At 34.1% G+C, this 15,820-nt stretch overlaps 2 protein-coding genes across 17 annotated transcripts in view; one reads left to right on the forward strand and one right to left on the reverse strand.

The window, feature by feature from the left end:
* Positions 1–297: 297 nt before the first annotated feature.
* LOC117329665 overlaps positions 298–15,820 on the reverse strand; it is a 32,411-nt gene continuing 16,888 nt past the window's right edge. Inside the window, exons 1-4 of one of the 2 annotated variants that reach the window (XM_033887715.1) lie at positions 11,504–11,635; positions 8,415–9,128; positions 5,564–5,682; positions 298–5,275 (exon numbers count right to left, since the gene is read on the reverse strand). In XM_033887715.1, coding sequence (XP_033743606.1) covers positions 4,787–5,275; positions 5,564–5,682; positions 8,415–8,691 — 885 coding nt within the window. In that variant the 5' untranslated portion in view covers positions 8,692–9,128; positions 11,504–11,635 and the 3' untranslated portion in view covers positions 298–4,786. Of the gene's footprint in view, positions 5,276–5,563; positions 5,683–8,414; positions 9,129–11,503; positions 11,636–15,820 lie in introns of those variants that run through there. The other variant, XM_033887716.1, reaches the window with a different exon arrangement.
* LOC117329662 (calcium uptake protein 3, mitochondrial-like) overlaps positions 11,697–15,820 on the forward strand; it is a 154,597-nt gene continuing 150,473 nt past the window's right edge. For all 15 annotated transcript variants that reach the window (XM_033887700.1, XM_033887706.1, XM_033887703.1 and 12 more), the window contains exon 1: positions 11,697–11,912. In XM_033887700.1, the coding sequence (XP_033743591.1) occupies positions 11,700–11,912 (213 nt within the window). In that variant the 5' untranslated portion in view covers positions 11,697–11,699. The remainder of the gene's footprint in view (positions 11,913–15,820) is intronic.

Consider the following 15,820-nt stretch of genomic DNA (forward strand, 5'->3'; position numbering starts at 1 on the left):
TTCCCGAATGGTAGCTGAAACAAAAGATAGAGTTTCTATGGTAACCATGTACGACAGGCGACGAACAACACTTGGAAAGCATTCGGGGATTTCCGTCATAATTTTGAACTTGACATGACGTCCGATAGGTTCCTAATTACTGTAGTAGTAGGAACGAAAGAAACGAACAGTTTCTGATTTAATACAAAATTCACTTAGATTGAAAATTCCATAAAATTTCAATTGCATTTCACCTTTGAATCTAGCAGGCGTTCATTAACACAGCTACAAGCACAAATAAAAACTCTAAAACTGAGATTAAAATATTTTATCATTTTAATTGTTCTGTCACTGTCAGTTTGTATATGGACAAACGAATAAGAAGTGCTTACGACACTCGGCATAACACATTGTCTTCTCAATTTGAATCAATAAAGCTTCAAATATTTGAAGAAAAACAGTAGTCCATTAATCGTTTAATAGCATTGGCTAATATATAATTAAAACAACAGGAAATGACACAACAGCGTCATTCATTAAACTGACCAGCGGTCAAAATTCTGTCCGCTTTTACTAGAAATATGGCGGGTAGCTCTAATACTGTCTATGTATAACCAATTTAGCATTAAATGTTGAAAGACCTTTTAGCTGAGGAAAGATACATCGCATAACCTTGATTATGTAACATGATATTATGAAATATAACAATTTAACTTCATGACAATTACATCATTTAACTAATCACCATAGTAATAAAGACAAATGTTTAAATTACAGATTACAGATGGTTCAAGCTATTATGCTTCAAATAGAATCGCCGTACCGTAGCCGACATATACAAATGTACAACATCGTCAAGGAAGAGAGGATGGCGATTGTACTTTCAACTGTACCAGGCACTAGATAAGTCTAAATTAGAGGTTTAGCGTATTTATTTTCGTTCTTTACTTATTATGATTTCTTTTTTAAAAGATGAGTTCCGAATTATTAAGAAATGCATGCAAAATGAAATAATTAAGATTTGGATATTTTGTAAAATACAGTCCAAATAATTGAAAATATCCAATTTTAAGTCAAAGACATTATATACATATATAGTCATATATTGACCAATGTTTAACTAGCGTATGCCAAAAGAGGAAAGTTGTTTTTCGAAGAAGTCAATATATATAGAATAAATTTATTGCATGAACATTTATTGAAGTAAATCCGTCCGATCGAAAATTGCGTTCTCTTGATAAAAATAACAAAATTCAAGTGCTAGAAGGTGCAAATCCTCATTTGAACCTCCATTAAGCATAAGTATGAACATGGAACGTTTGAATAATTCAGAATTATACATATCTTACTCAAATATCACCATATTCAAATGTCATGATAATTGTAATATTGCAAATTAAACAATATCTATCGGTGAAAATGTTATAAACAAATTTTGATTGATCACCAAAAAATTACACAAAATAACTGGCGCAAGTGTTGTTGCTAACAGATCTTTTCTTCAAACAACGTTCCAACTCTCCCCGCTATAAAACTCTCACCAAATATTCTCATCTCACATCTCATTTCTTTCTCCTTTCAAACAATGACATTTTTCAATCTTGGCGTCTTTTGTCAGTTTTGTCCGTACAACGCTATATATTCAAATATGATCCCGATTTAGGATGTTTCACTGATATATCGGGTTTTCCAGGTCCATGCATTTTCGAATTGAACTATTTTTGTGTTAAGTGTCAAAGAAAGTTCGATATCTAAATTTTGAAAATATGATTTTCGAGAATTGATCGTATAATGCAAGATAACTATATATTTTCCCCCTTTTATCCATTTAATATTGTTTACGTATACTTGACGTTTTAAGTCTTCGAATCAAACTAGCCCGAGTCCGAGTTTCCTCTTGTCCACTAAACATTAGAGATTTTGACGCTCATGTACCAGACAGCGTCCATCAAAATGTCTAACGTTTGGTGTTTGGTCTAGAGGAAACTCGGACTATCATCATACGGACATTTCACGAATCGCAAATTTCATAAAAGACAAAAGAAACTAAATTGAATAGGATATTTTTTGATTTATTTAAAGGATCTTTGTTAGGTCTACACACCTAAAAAGACAGACGCCATTACGTCCATAAAATAGGTCACTGCGACCTATTGTGTACAACGTATCCTTCATTTTACATTTCATTACAACGCTAATAAAGTAGGTCACACTGACCTAGTTTTGTTTGGCACCAGAGCTAATTTACAATGTACAGAGATATAAAAATTTACAGTTTGTACAATAAGTGTATGGACAAAATAGACACGTTTCTCGCCAAACTACCAAAATCTCAATCCATCTTCAAGATATGATACAAAACCTTCATTTCTCTCACAGAATAATTGCATTTTGTATGGGACATCTGTACAATGTACGGATGTGTTATATTGCACCTTTGGAGCTGATCATGACATCATAAAATAAGGGGCATTTCCCAAAATACCAAAGAAATTTTAATACCAGACCGTAAAATTGTAATAAAGTTGATCTTAAATTAAAAACGTAACAGAAAAATCAGTTCAATATTTAACCATGCCAAAAAGGTATCAACGTCATTAGAATATCCCAGCCTTCTGACGTCATAATATTCTGACGTCATATCTTTTGTTTTGACAAGTATTCGTCAGTCTGCGAATTATGATATTCGATATTTTAGAGGGCACACCTTAAGTGTCATAATCAACATACATTTTGTAGCTATTTGAACAAGCCTCCATTCAGTCAGAGAAACTATTCGGTAATACAAACAAATGTCAAATCTGACCGCCATTTTGAAATTTACATAACTTTAATTGGTCCACAATACTTGACAAAGTCAGAGAAAGTATCAACAGAAAAAAATGTAGGGATATTCAGTTAACAAGTATAGAACATAGGATACCATTGAATTTAAAAAAAAAACGGTTAACGCGCATGACAGGAAGTGACAACAACTGAGACAATTCTTCCGAAACTGACGATTAGTTTCAGCGTTGTAGATTAAACATTTATCAAGCTACACTTTAAAAAATAAAATTATTACGAATTCTTATATAACGTTCACACCTATTGTATATTGGGGACCAAAACGACGAATTTTTAAGAAACAAAATTATGTTTCAAAGTCTACAGATATTGGTTAGATCAGGACAAAAAGTTTGTTAAATTATAACGAACAAGAAAAGATTATGCTTTCTAGACGGAACTTTCCACAACAGGATAGGACGTATATTATTTCATCTGTACCGGAACCGGAAGTCGATATCAGAATCAACGTGTAATTTGCTGACATAAGGCCAGACTCGTTTCAGTAGTATATGCTTATAGCAAAAAATATATCTTTACCAGTGTAAACAGACTGATGTTCGACTATTGTCAAAAAAAAGGTATACACATTTTTCAGAAATACTTGAAAAGTACCTCGTTATCGAATTTGAAAGGAAAATAAACAGAAAATATCAACATAGCACCAATAGAGACAAAGAATCGTGTGATTTAAAGCAGACGAAATCATTAATGTCCACTGTAGTCTGTAGGTAACTAAAAGGGACCATTAGCTTCACATACCACTAATCTGCATTTGAATATAATATTTCAAACTGGAAATATTAAATGTTCAATAATCATCGAACACATGTTCAAGAAACAATTACAGATTCGTCAGATCATAACTGTTCAATTTTATATACATTAATAACAAGTTGGCAATGAAATGGGCATTCGTCTGAGAAAAAACGGAATCAAAAGTATGAGGAAATGATTTAGGTGATGAAAACAAATGCGATGATCAAATTGGACAACACTACAATCATAACAATGTTTGACAAAGCCAGCGAGTGAACATTTATGAAAAAAATATTATTGTCTTCCGTTCAAAATATGAGTATCATACAAATTATGTAGCTCGGAAACGCCATAATACGTCATGACGTGGACTATGACGTCACTCATGGCATGCATCATCACAGGTGCTTCTTTAACTGGAATATCTTTAATAAACGGCCAATGAGAGAGCGTTGATCTATGTCATAGCGATGTCCAATGCCAAAACTATTCAGAATTTGTTTTCAGATTGTGTTTTAGTTTAGTTTGAAAAATGAATGCCAAATCGCGTGTTTTCTTTTTGACATTGTAGGAATGACAAAAAATATAATTTAAATCTCATCATGTTCATCAAAATTGAAATGTTTTGAACACTTATGGCACCGGAAGTGACGTTTTTCATGACCAACATTCCTCATCGATTCTTCAGTAAAGCGAGTGTTTTTGGATAAGAATTTTTAATCACAGATTACAACATTTGTGTTGGAAATGTATGGATGAACATTTCGTACTTAATGTTGTGTTCGGTTCATACCTGATAAAATCGAATAAATTACAAATAAATAACTATAAATAAACACTGTCTGATCACCACAAGTTCTGGGGGAGAGAACGAGACAGATTGCGACATTAAAATGATGACGTCACTGCTTATTGTTTATGACGCAAAATCGTATATGAGCACAATAATGGACAGGATTAAGTGTCGCCATAATAGTTTGTCATTGTTGAACATATTCAATTACGTCTGCACGAAAATAACGTGTGTTTCCTCCGCTTGCTTCTAACTCTCGAATGAACGACATTTCGTCGGGATGTGACGCCATTACACGAACGATCACATTAATCGAGAAGGTTTGTGTTCGGCGTTCCTAACGCCGCCCGAAGTAGCACCTTTTATCATCGGTCAGTCCACGTGAGAACTGACCAGTAGGCTGGGTCCAAGGAATCCTTAGAGTAGGTTTCATGTTGGATGGCGCCGGTGCCGTCTCCGCGTTCGTCTTCTGTTCCGCCTTGACCCCAGATTACACCTTTCAGCTATTTTTCTAGAGCGGTCTTTTTCTCGTCCAAGACGTTTAAAACAGTTTCTCTTACGAAATTGTTTCAGTTCTCTCACGGATGTCGTAAAGAAATTCCGTACCACTTTCCTGCAGAATTTTAAATACGTCCGTTTCGGTTTGCACTTTGGCACTGGTTTACCTTCACAGCTACCCGAATTTTCCTCCGGTTTAAAGTCGCCCATATTAAATAACAGGAATTTCCTCAATTGCCTTCGCTGCTTACAGTCTTTAGCTACTATGGGTTGACCATCACAGTTAAGTCCTACATAAAATGGCTTCTTATGGTGTCGTAATCGTGAAAGACGGAACACTGTTTTGTTAAAGCTAGAGTCATTGCTCTGAATCCACTGCTGGTTAAATTTGAAACTGCATTCCATCTCTGTAAATGAATTCTGCAAATCGAAAAGAATACAAAATTAATACAAAAACACAGAAATTACGTCATTTTGAGACTAATACTTTCTAGAAAGTGAGGTCAGGTACAGATATGACATGGAGAAATTACATAAAGGTTTAATTTGATTTTAACATAACTTCTTTAAACTAGTTTGAACGCATATTGATTATTCATATATATGTAATATCTAAACAAGCCAGCCATTTAAGTAGAACTTGGCGATGAAATTTTACGACAATTTCTATAATGTTTCGATATTTGACGTTGTGACGTCATCACTTACCTCTGGTGACGCATAAAGTTTCCCCAGTCCACTCATGCATAGAAACATCTGAGTCTCAATGCCTTTAATAACTATGACCATTTTATTATCGATATAATGTGGTCTAGTCTCCAACATTGCTGAAATATACAGAAACAAAGACTGTCAGAATATACATTATAGACGTCAAATCGAATGCATAACTAAACAAGATTTCGTGTATTGTACAGTATAGACGATTATCTTCAGAAGTGTTTTGACTTGGCAGACAGTTTAAAACATATTCTGTGATATGGTTGGTCTGTGTATAATGTATCGCTAGCGGAGAAATTCGTCCCACAAATCCTACAAAGTAATTTCAAACACGTGTATACAAGTCAAAAAGCTGAAACACATTTGAACCAAGTACAACCCCAAGGCTGTCATAATTATATATGTATAAATAAGTGTATACATCGCTTACAATAAACCTTCAATCAAATTAAACCCAAACTCGTTCTCTTTTAATTCATGTTCCTATTCGTCACCTTACACACAGTTTTGTATATTTTAGGAGAAATAAAGGCAGGGTGAGTTATTGTTTGGATGGGACCAAAAAGGGCGAAATCCAAACATGTACCAATGTTAGCAGTCTGCTAGAGAGCTAGTCCGAGTTTCATCTGTCCCCGGCACCAGAGGTTAGACAGTTTGACAACGTACATGAAGATGTTCCATCTACGTCTGTCAAAATGTCGAACGTCTGGTATTTGGGTCAAAGGAAACTCGGACTAAAATAGAGAGGTTAGGGGGTATGAAAACCGAAAGGGCAGTGCGTTTGTGAGATGGGTGGAATAAAGGGGAGGAATATAGAATGGAATGAGAGAAGGAAGGATCAAAGGAATTAACGAAGGGTGGAGCCAACAAAGAATGCCTAAAACTATATCCATTATAGTAAATACACTTGTACCACGAGTTGCTATCTGTCGTTATCGCTGTATACAACATACGTTACTGTACAGCTACTAAAACTGATAAATCCTAACCACCCTAGGCACAAAGTACACCAACTTATTATAAACTGGTCACATCTAACTCACAAATCTCAATTTTGATTTTCCTTTAAAAATACCAGTGTGTTAATGACAATATGTTGCAAAGTAAAAAGTATATCGATAGATTCTTTGCTGAATTTGTGAGCTGTAAGATACAAACTTTCCTATGTCTACTTTCGATTTCTAAGGCCCAGTCTGATATATGGGACTCTCTGTATAAAATTTAGCAGGCCAGCACAAATTCAGCCGATTATACAAGAAATATATATATATCTACTCTATCTACATATATATGCGTGTGTATGTGTGTGTGTGATATGTATGTATTATTATGGAAACTGCTGGAGCCCACTGAAGAGATGTGCTACTGGAATCGCTTACAATTAAATAACTAATCAATCCATATCATCTCTCCTGCATTACTGAAACACATTGACCTCCAACCTCTGCCGGCAATTTAAAGGGTGTGTGTACACGTGTGTTTGTAGACGAACAGTACTTTACTGATACCAAGCCGCCCCTTTAACCACGTCGAGCTCACGTCGACAAATCAACGCTTGAAAAAAAAAAACTTACGAGTAAACGAGGCTAAAAAACTTTTTTACGCAATCTTAAGTTTATATCCTAAAAAAATCCAGTTTTCGCGTGAAATAAAGGATGGAAGTCTGGCGTTTGTTCCTGTAGGAACACCAACAGGTGTTACCATCAACAACAATGGTTGTGTTTCTTAAATCAATTGTCAAGTTTTTGGAGCACACTTTTTTTTTAAAGAAAAATTATGAAGATATATAGACATTGCACCAAATCACCGAACATTAACAGAACCATGAGAAAAGAGTTGGTACGGGATGACCTTGAACTGGTACGGGATGACCTTGAACTGAAACCTAAGGGGTTCACTTCAAAGGATATACTATCGGGGAGGGTATGCAGCGAGGGAACGGCTGAGAGGGAGATCGGAAGGGGCGCTACAGGCATTGGAAGACAAACAACTCGGGCTATCTTATACAGTTTTAAAGATACGATTGGGAGTTGCAAAACGAAAACTGAAAGTAGAGCTATTATTAGTTTGAGTGTATTCGCTTCAATCGTGTATTTCAGATTTAATTGAAAACATATACGTAAAATACATTTTCTTAGCTAGTTTTCTAAATACAGATATTGTTGTTGGCATACCGAAACCCAGTGAACAAATATTGGCTGTTCTTCACACCGACAGTTGCTTAATTGCGGGCCAAGGTATATACCGTATCGTACCTAGTTTGTGCCTGGTAACATTCATCCTCCATATCAAGTTTTCAATTCGAAATATTGTACATACTATAAAGAAAAATGATGCGAGCGTTATATACGCTGAACTTTACTTATCGAGCTATACTTCTCAGGAATGCAGTATCTTTATTGTTTAATCATCGGATTATGACATATAATCACGTGATCCCGATTCGGTATTCCTATAAAATCGTTTACAACGTAGAAAAAGATATCGCAAAATGGCATATTTTTGGAAGAAAAGATCATTCGGGAAAATTTGAACAGTATTTACTGCAACGGGTTGGTAAAAAAAAACCTGAAAACGAATCTTGGATGTACCTTCTGCCAAAAACACTTCTAAAAGGAAACCGAGGATGGTTTTGAGAATCCTATTTCGAAGGAAATCAGTTGTTATTGTACAGCGAAACCCCAGAAAAGCGAAACTGTTAAATCGCAAAGTAAACTCTTTGGAATGAAAAGGAGGTGTTAGGAAGACAATTGTCAACATGGTTTAGGTATATATATTGGCAATATCTGGCGTAAAAGTCAGTATGTTTGAAAAGTCTAAGAAGAATGAGAATACTCACCATATCTGGACGACCGACACTTCGTACCGTTGATGGTCCCGTCAGAATTTATCTGTAACAGCATGACGTCATTAATAGCGATGAAAACTGACCCCTCGTTTACACGAGGCTCCCAATCAAAACGCTCATTCTTTAGGGCTTCACGTGCGTCCGGGTGTCCGTTCATATACGACATACTCGTTCCGGTGGGGAAATGGGTAAGCAGGCACAAGAGTACGAAAGCCAAAGTCGTGAAGTGGTCTACTCCGGGGATAGATTGTGTAACATGCGAGGTCATTGCTCAATACACACCAGGTGATACCGCCTTGCACACGCACGTGCATTTAACTGACTGGATGGTGAACACGTGTTGTAAAATCTATAGTAATACATGCACATCCACTTAATGAAGATCATTTGAAATTCACGAAATCCTTTCTTCAATACGACGAATTAATTATGTAATATCTTCTTGACGTCTACCACAAGACTGGATTTCTCCACAAAATCATAAAAAATCACAAATATTTCACCACTTTGTATATATATATATATATAGATATATGTAAATCCCAATGAATTATAATAATTTGGTCACATGGTATCCGGTCATGAACTGTAGCACGATAGCCTATGAAATAATCCCAACGGTATTCTCTGGTTCAGTGGCCGACTCATCATTTGTAAAGTAAAATCCAACGAATGTATGTCATGCTGATATAGCATGGAAGGTACCTGTAACGAAAAGACGGTTCACTTAGTTGTCGATTGCACAATGTCTGTATAGACCATAGATATACGTACAGTACACGGCATATGAAAATTAAAGCGATATACACACTGCAACAAAACCTAATGTCATGTTCATTAGAAGGTGAATAAATTGTATATAACTTATGCATATTGATGATTATTACACAAATCTGCCGGCATTAAATATATCACGGACCTACTACACTTATATATATATGTAAGTCAGTGAATACATACATAATAAAAAGACCTTTTCTCGGGTATTGATATATGTTAATACAATGGTCTTAATAATGAAAAAAAATACTTTATAAGCTAAGCATGAACTATATACAGGTACGCTAGTCTGAACAAAGTAAACTTTATGACACGTGCAGCAGCTGATAAGCCTAAGACGTAACCTTACCCATTAAAAATTACTCAGTGCGTACATCGCCAGCCAAGCGTGCCCGCCGGTTGAAGCAGGTTGTTGATGAAACTGACATTACATGAAGCATTACAGACATTGCGATGTAGATTTCAAACTCGCCCGAACTCGTGGAGGCTACATGTTATTTTGCTGTTTTTGGTGTATTTAAAAACACACAAACAAGTTCAGACGGGGTGTCCATTGTTAGCTGAATAGCATACATAGTGCTATTTGTCATCTTTATCTCTATTAAAGATCCCCAGCCTTTCAGGCCGGCACAAATGACTATTCACAGGGAGCACACTTCAGAGTTAGGTGTAACGGAAAAATAAAACCATTTAAAAACCAAGCTTCCAGCTACAATCTGTCTATGGTATTTTCTTGGCAAAATATCGCTCTATGAAATGTTTTACGTTAATGACACATGTAAATGTTAAACATGTACATTTCTTCCAATTAATAAGAATCTTACTTATGTGACTAAATGTTTGAAAACTTTTACGATTTTATCATAATATAGCATACCTTTAAGTATGGCTGTCAATCAAAATCCCAAATCAACGCACTAACTGACAGCAAGCCACGTGCTCAAAATCAATTAATGATTATCAATTAGCATATATCAATTCCATTCGCAAAACCTAATCAAGCTTTAAATCTTCGGTGAAATATATTAGAGAATTAAAACGAGCTTACAATTCACAGGCATATAAAGCACTCGCCAAATAAAATTACTTGATACTTAAGATCTTTAGGAGTCTATAGAGTAAGATGAAAATACGATATGCAATGATATATGGTCACATGAACCAGTTAATAGGGCCCTTTGGGAGTTATGTATTATGCAATAAAAAAGATATGAATGTCATCATTTTTTTTTACGCCGATTACATATCCGTTACATATCTATACAGTTTTGATCGATACCAAATTCAACAAACGACCAATCATTCAAAGGCAAAGACTCTACATGTGAATTCAGGTGGTGGGATACACATAGCCCACACTAGACTTGTACAGCGATCTTAGGTAAAATTTCTACCATGCAATACAAATATTCTGATTGCGAAGTCAGTGTTATACAGGTAGGTAATGTGAGTGAAAGGTTGGGATACCTGTAGAATACACCTGTCGTATATATATATATAACGGTACCTGGAATATACAATGTAATATACAATATACCTGTATACTATCGCTCATGACAGTGCCGACGCCGTGACACAGTTCAGCGTGCACGATGCACAATTTGGTTAAAAAATCAGACCTCTTTGACCGTTTTCTTAAGACTGTTCCATTCATTGTACCCTATATAAGCTGTAGGATATACTATTGGTTAATATGTGTTAACATAAGGGACAGTCTCGTTATTCAAATTCAGTCGGTCCATAAATCCTGTAGCCCTAGTCCTACACCAGACATTATTTGACAGATAGATGTACATGTCTAAGAAGACCAGAATGCGCGTCAACAATATAGTACAATAAAAAAGCGATCGCCTTACTAAGTCATTACACCGCAGAAATCTAAATGTATTCAATTAAAAAAAATCAGAAAATGTATATCTTAAAAAAAAAAAAAAAAAAATCAAATTTTGTTGCATTTCTTAAGTAAGAATTATTTTTTATGAACTTTATGATGTTTTTTTTTTCTAATTGAATATAAAAATTAATCGCTTCTGACATTCTAATATTCATAAATATATCAATAGTTGTTGTAGATACAGTACACATGTATCCATTTAATAATCTAATCAACTATTTTATCTACTATGCCGATAGTTAGCCGTATAACCGGGTTAGAAAATATATAGCTCGCCGACAGATATGTACCTAGCTCGGCATTATCACTTATCGAGAAAAGTCATTCCTTAGGGTAACCAACAAGCACCTCGTTAATAAATAAATAATTTTGACAATATTTTCTTAATAAATAATTAAGTACATACCTTAGATTGATTTACGGCTGGAATATCCCATGTTATTGTTAATAAATTCCAATCCATATCAAACAGAAGTTCTCACTTTAACGATAGCTTATAGATCCCAGCTAACTACTGAATCGCACTCTCTAGAGTAATGTCAGGGCTAGGAGTCTACACGAGTATACCGGATATTTGCGCATGCGTATTAGGCACTGCAAACATGGCGACGTCCGTGTTTCGGAGGCAGTTATTGCTATGTTGCAGACATTCAAGAACAAATACGAGACAATTAACAAGACAAGTAAACATAAAAAAGACCTTAACGCCCTCGGCAGCTCTTGGGGCAACTGTTACTGGTGTGTTAGCATGGAAAATATGGCAAGCTAGACAAGAAACTGCAGAAATCTTACCAGTTGTGACAGCAAAGTCAGAGGTTTGTATGTCTATTTTCTCTCCTTGGCGAAATCTCGGATATTCTGAGATGTAGCTGGCGATTATTTTAGAAAGCACAAGTTATTGTTCATTCAGCACTATATGAAAGAGTTTTGAAATAAATTCCATGATGTGGAGTCTTTAAATAGAAGTTGTGGGCGGGGCTATAATAGCCAAGTTTTGACATGTTGAATATGAGTGAAAACCCGACTGCTGATGTTGCCCGAATTTGAGGAGAACCAATTTTGTTTGGTTCAGTAACTTTCAACAGCGTGTTGTTGGTGGGATTGTTATTATAATTGAGAAACGGCAGCTCTCTGAAGGCGCGTGGCCGTGTGCTCTGTTATCAAAACATTGGTCGTCAGTTTTACCTGTAACGGGACAGGGGAGACAACCGAGGTTGACATATAGGAAATAGAGGCCTGTAATATTAAAATAAAAAAAAAAAAAAGAAAATCATGGTCAATGGATTTTCAGCTTTAATTATTTGATGATTTAAGTGAAATATCTTGAATGTGTCGAACTTATGGAATTGTTTAACATATCACTTTCTGACAGTAATAATAAATACAAAGTTGCATTTTAAGATAAATTTTCTCATAATAAATGATTCCTTTACATATTAAACAGTCTCAAATGACTTAGATGTTATGTAATTTACTGTTAATTAGTTAAAAATCTAATGATGTTTATGTCAGCAGTATATGAGACCAAAGTATGAAGACTTGGTATAAGTACTACCAGGGACTGTTTTATTTGTTTGTTTAAATATTTTGTTTTGTCATGATTGCAGATGGACCTATTTTAGGTCTAGTTTATGAATGGCTAGAAATACTGATGTGTACTATACAAGTATTGTGTAAATAAATATAGGTCTAAGTTTATATGTGTTAGCCTGGCACTGCCAGACAAACGTGTTGAGTTTATCTTTATGATATTCCCCGTGTACAAATCCTTATCCCAGCTAAATCTGTTGTAGACACACAATGGAACTATTGTCATCAGTTATCAGGTTCTTCCTCAGATTCTTTGTCACAGATTTTCGGGACCTACTTCTAAACAGTTAACTTGACCACAAATACTATATTTTAAATACACAGATATATATATACGGTATGTATTTCTTTAAAAGCGCATGTTTATAGATTTCTGTCATAAAAAATGATCATTGAAATTGATGACTTTTTTTCTTATATTTTACAATATACAGAAAATGTGAAGCTAACGTCCTTACAAAAAAAAGAACAAGAAAATTCCAAATTTGATTTAATTTCAAATAAAGCTAAGCTCAGGTTAAGCTTATTTCCAATTTTCAACCTATGGTCATCTTTAGCTTGTTTCACTCTAAACATCCAAATAATTTGCAATTGTTAAAAAAACTGAATTAATTAACACTATAAGGAACCATTAATCAGTGCATCAAAAAGGCTGAAAATTCTACTTCAAAGAAATGTTAAAATTATTAATCATAAACCACATTTGTATCAACTTATTATTCATTTTTTTGCTGTTAATTATTTTTTTTATTACTTTCAATCTCTTATTGCATGCATAATAATGCTATCAGATAATTGAAAAAATATATTATGCTTAAATCACCATCACTAATGATGACAAGCTCTATGGGTGACATACTAAGATATATGTACATGATATATATGTATATCAAATATTGTTTAAGTCGTGTATACTTAGGGTACAATGCACTAGGTTCTAGAATGCCTAAAAGGTATACAATGATATGTGTTTTGTTTGAATAAAGATTGTCATCTTCCAAAGCTGTCATCATGGTGGAATGCTGCCTTTATACATGTACATTTAAGATTAATAATGAAGTGGGCAGAGATGAAAGGAAAATATCCATAAGAACTAAACATTGAGTAGGTGCTTTGTAAGTCATAAATGGGCCTTCGTCTAGCTGTATATTGGGCCCCAAGGGATCTATAAAATCTACCTATAGGGTAAGGTGTCAAGAAGAAAAATTACATTGTTGGATGAAATTAATAAAACTCATTCAACTGTTTCAGAAATTAAAAGAATATATGATTATTCATTTGATTGCAACAAAGTTGCCAAAAGTCACTCTTTCTGTGTAAGTTGAAGGGAGATGTCATTTTGCTTATTTTAGATGTGAATGAATTAAATTCACAGAGCATTCTGTTTAAACTAAATTATTTTTCAGTTATTGTTTAGATATCGACATACTGTCCATAAAATAAACAAAACATTCACAAACACATTATTCAGTTTAATTGAAATTATCCCAATTGAAAATAGAATTATATGAATCCAAATTATTTCATTTTTTTTATTAAATTGTGTCTTAGTCTATAATTAAAAGTCTCGAAGGTATAATGACATTTAAGTGAGGAAAATATATAAAATATTAAATATGGCATCATATATAGATTTAAATAATTTTTCTTCAATGAAAAGTTGAATTTCAAGCCTTATGAAAGTTATACACACACACACACATATATATCTTATATCATATAGAAGATAAGCTATGGTATAAGGTTATATATATACAGTTTGTGCTTGGTTTTGTTTGTTGGAGACGACCGAATTTTCGGCTATTGTCAGAAACTGACTTAAATATGCTTTAATAACAAGACATATCTTGTGTCTCTTTTTTTGTATATATTTATTAAACAAACATGTCTGAAATGTGGTCGGTTTACCATTATCATTCAATCAGATCAGAGACGGGAAGGAAAATATTATCTCTTCACACCTGACTAAAATCCAGGTAAATAACAGGTGTTGTGATTTCTACAGTCAATTTACCTGGACAGGTGAAATTGGTCTTTTGTTATTACCTGTGTTCTGATTAAGTTGACCTACATAATTAGGTTATAAAGCATTTACCTGTTGGTCTTAAACTTATATGAATAATTTTATTGTTTGGTTTTAAGGAACTGGTTGTGCTGTTAAAAATGCCATTATGGAATAAGAACATATGGTATCTAAAGAAGTGTTTCTTTGACATAACCATTGTCTAAATTGATATTTGTAGGATCATAATTACATGATAATTAACTTTCTACTCGGTGCTAATTATTGCCTATCTGATACATCATTTCTGAGAAAAAAATATTGTTCAGAAAGAGTTTTCTTTCCCTTCTAAAGAATTTTTAGACAATTAAGCCAACTCTAGAAATGTCTTAATTATGAGATAGTTTAGATAAAACATTATATGATAATTTCTATAGAACAACTGGAGCATGCAACTTTTACTCAGTTTTATTTCTTTTTGGATGATCGAATTGCATAAAAAACACAACCTTCATGTTGACAAGGCCAACAACCTTTGTTTATTTAACAAAAGTTAGCAAGAGTGTTAGACATTCCAAGGAGGCAATTGACTTGAAATTCCACATGCTTTCGGAGTATGCAGGGTGGCATTTGACCCTGTTTGTTCAGGTAATGAGGTAAGCTAAAGGAGACAAGGGACTCACTCATCAAGATGTTTGCTTTGTTTAGTGAAATTTTAAAGTGTTACAAAGGTTTAGGATTATGATATGTTTTTTCTGTGTGTGTTCCAATCTCCAAGTACCCAGGATTATATACTATATGTATACAAGCTGAAAGTATTACTCAAGCAATGTTTCAACAGACATTTAATTGGTAGGCATTCTTGAGTGGGAGTACAGTACAATGTCAGCAGTATTTCTGTATGGAATATACTTGTCCTATAATACAAGACTTTGAAGGTTCAAATTATAATTCTTAATGTTTGCCATCAGATATTTAACAAATAAATTTAATAACTGATAATATACAATTAAAAATCACAATACCAACTTTCAAAGGCATATTATAGGACTTGGAATTTACAACAAATTTGGAAAAAGAAAATCATTATTTTCTGTAAAATTGGGAAGACATGCTTGTTTTTATTAAGAA

The sequence above is a fragment of the Pecten maximus genome, chromosome 6 (assembly GCF_902652985.1).
Source record: "Pecten maximus chromosome 6, xPecMax1.1, whole genome shotgun sequence".
Taxonomy (NCBI): domain Eukaryota; kingdom Metazoa; phylum Mollusca; class Bivalvia; order Pectinida; family Pectinidae; genus Pecten; species Pecten maximus.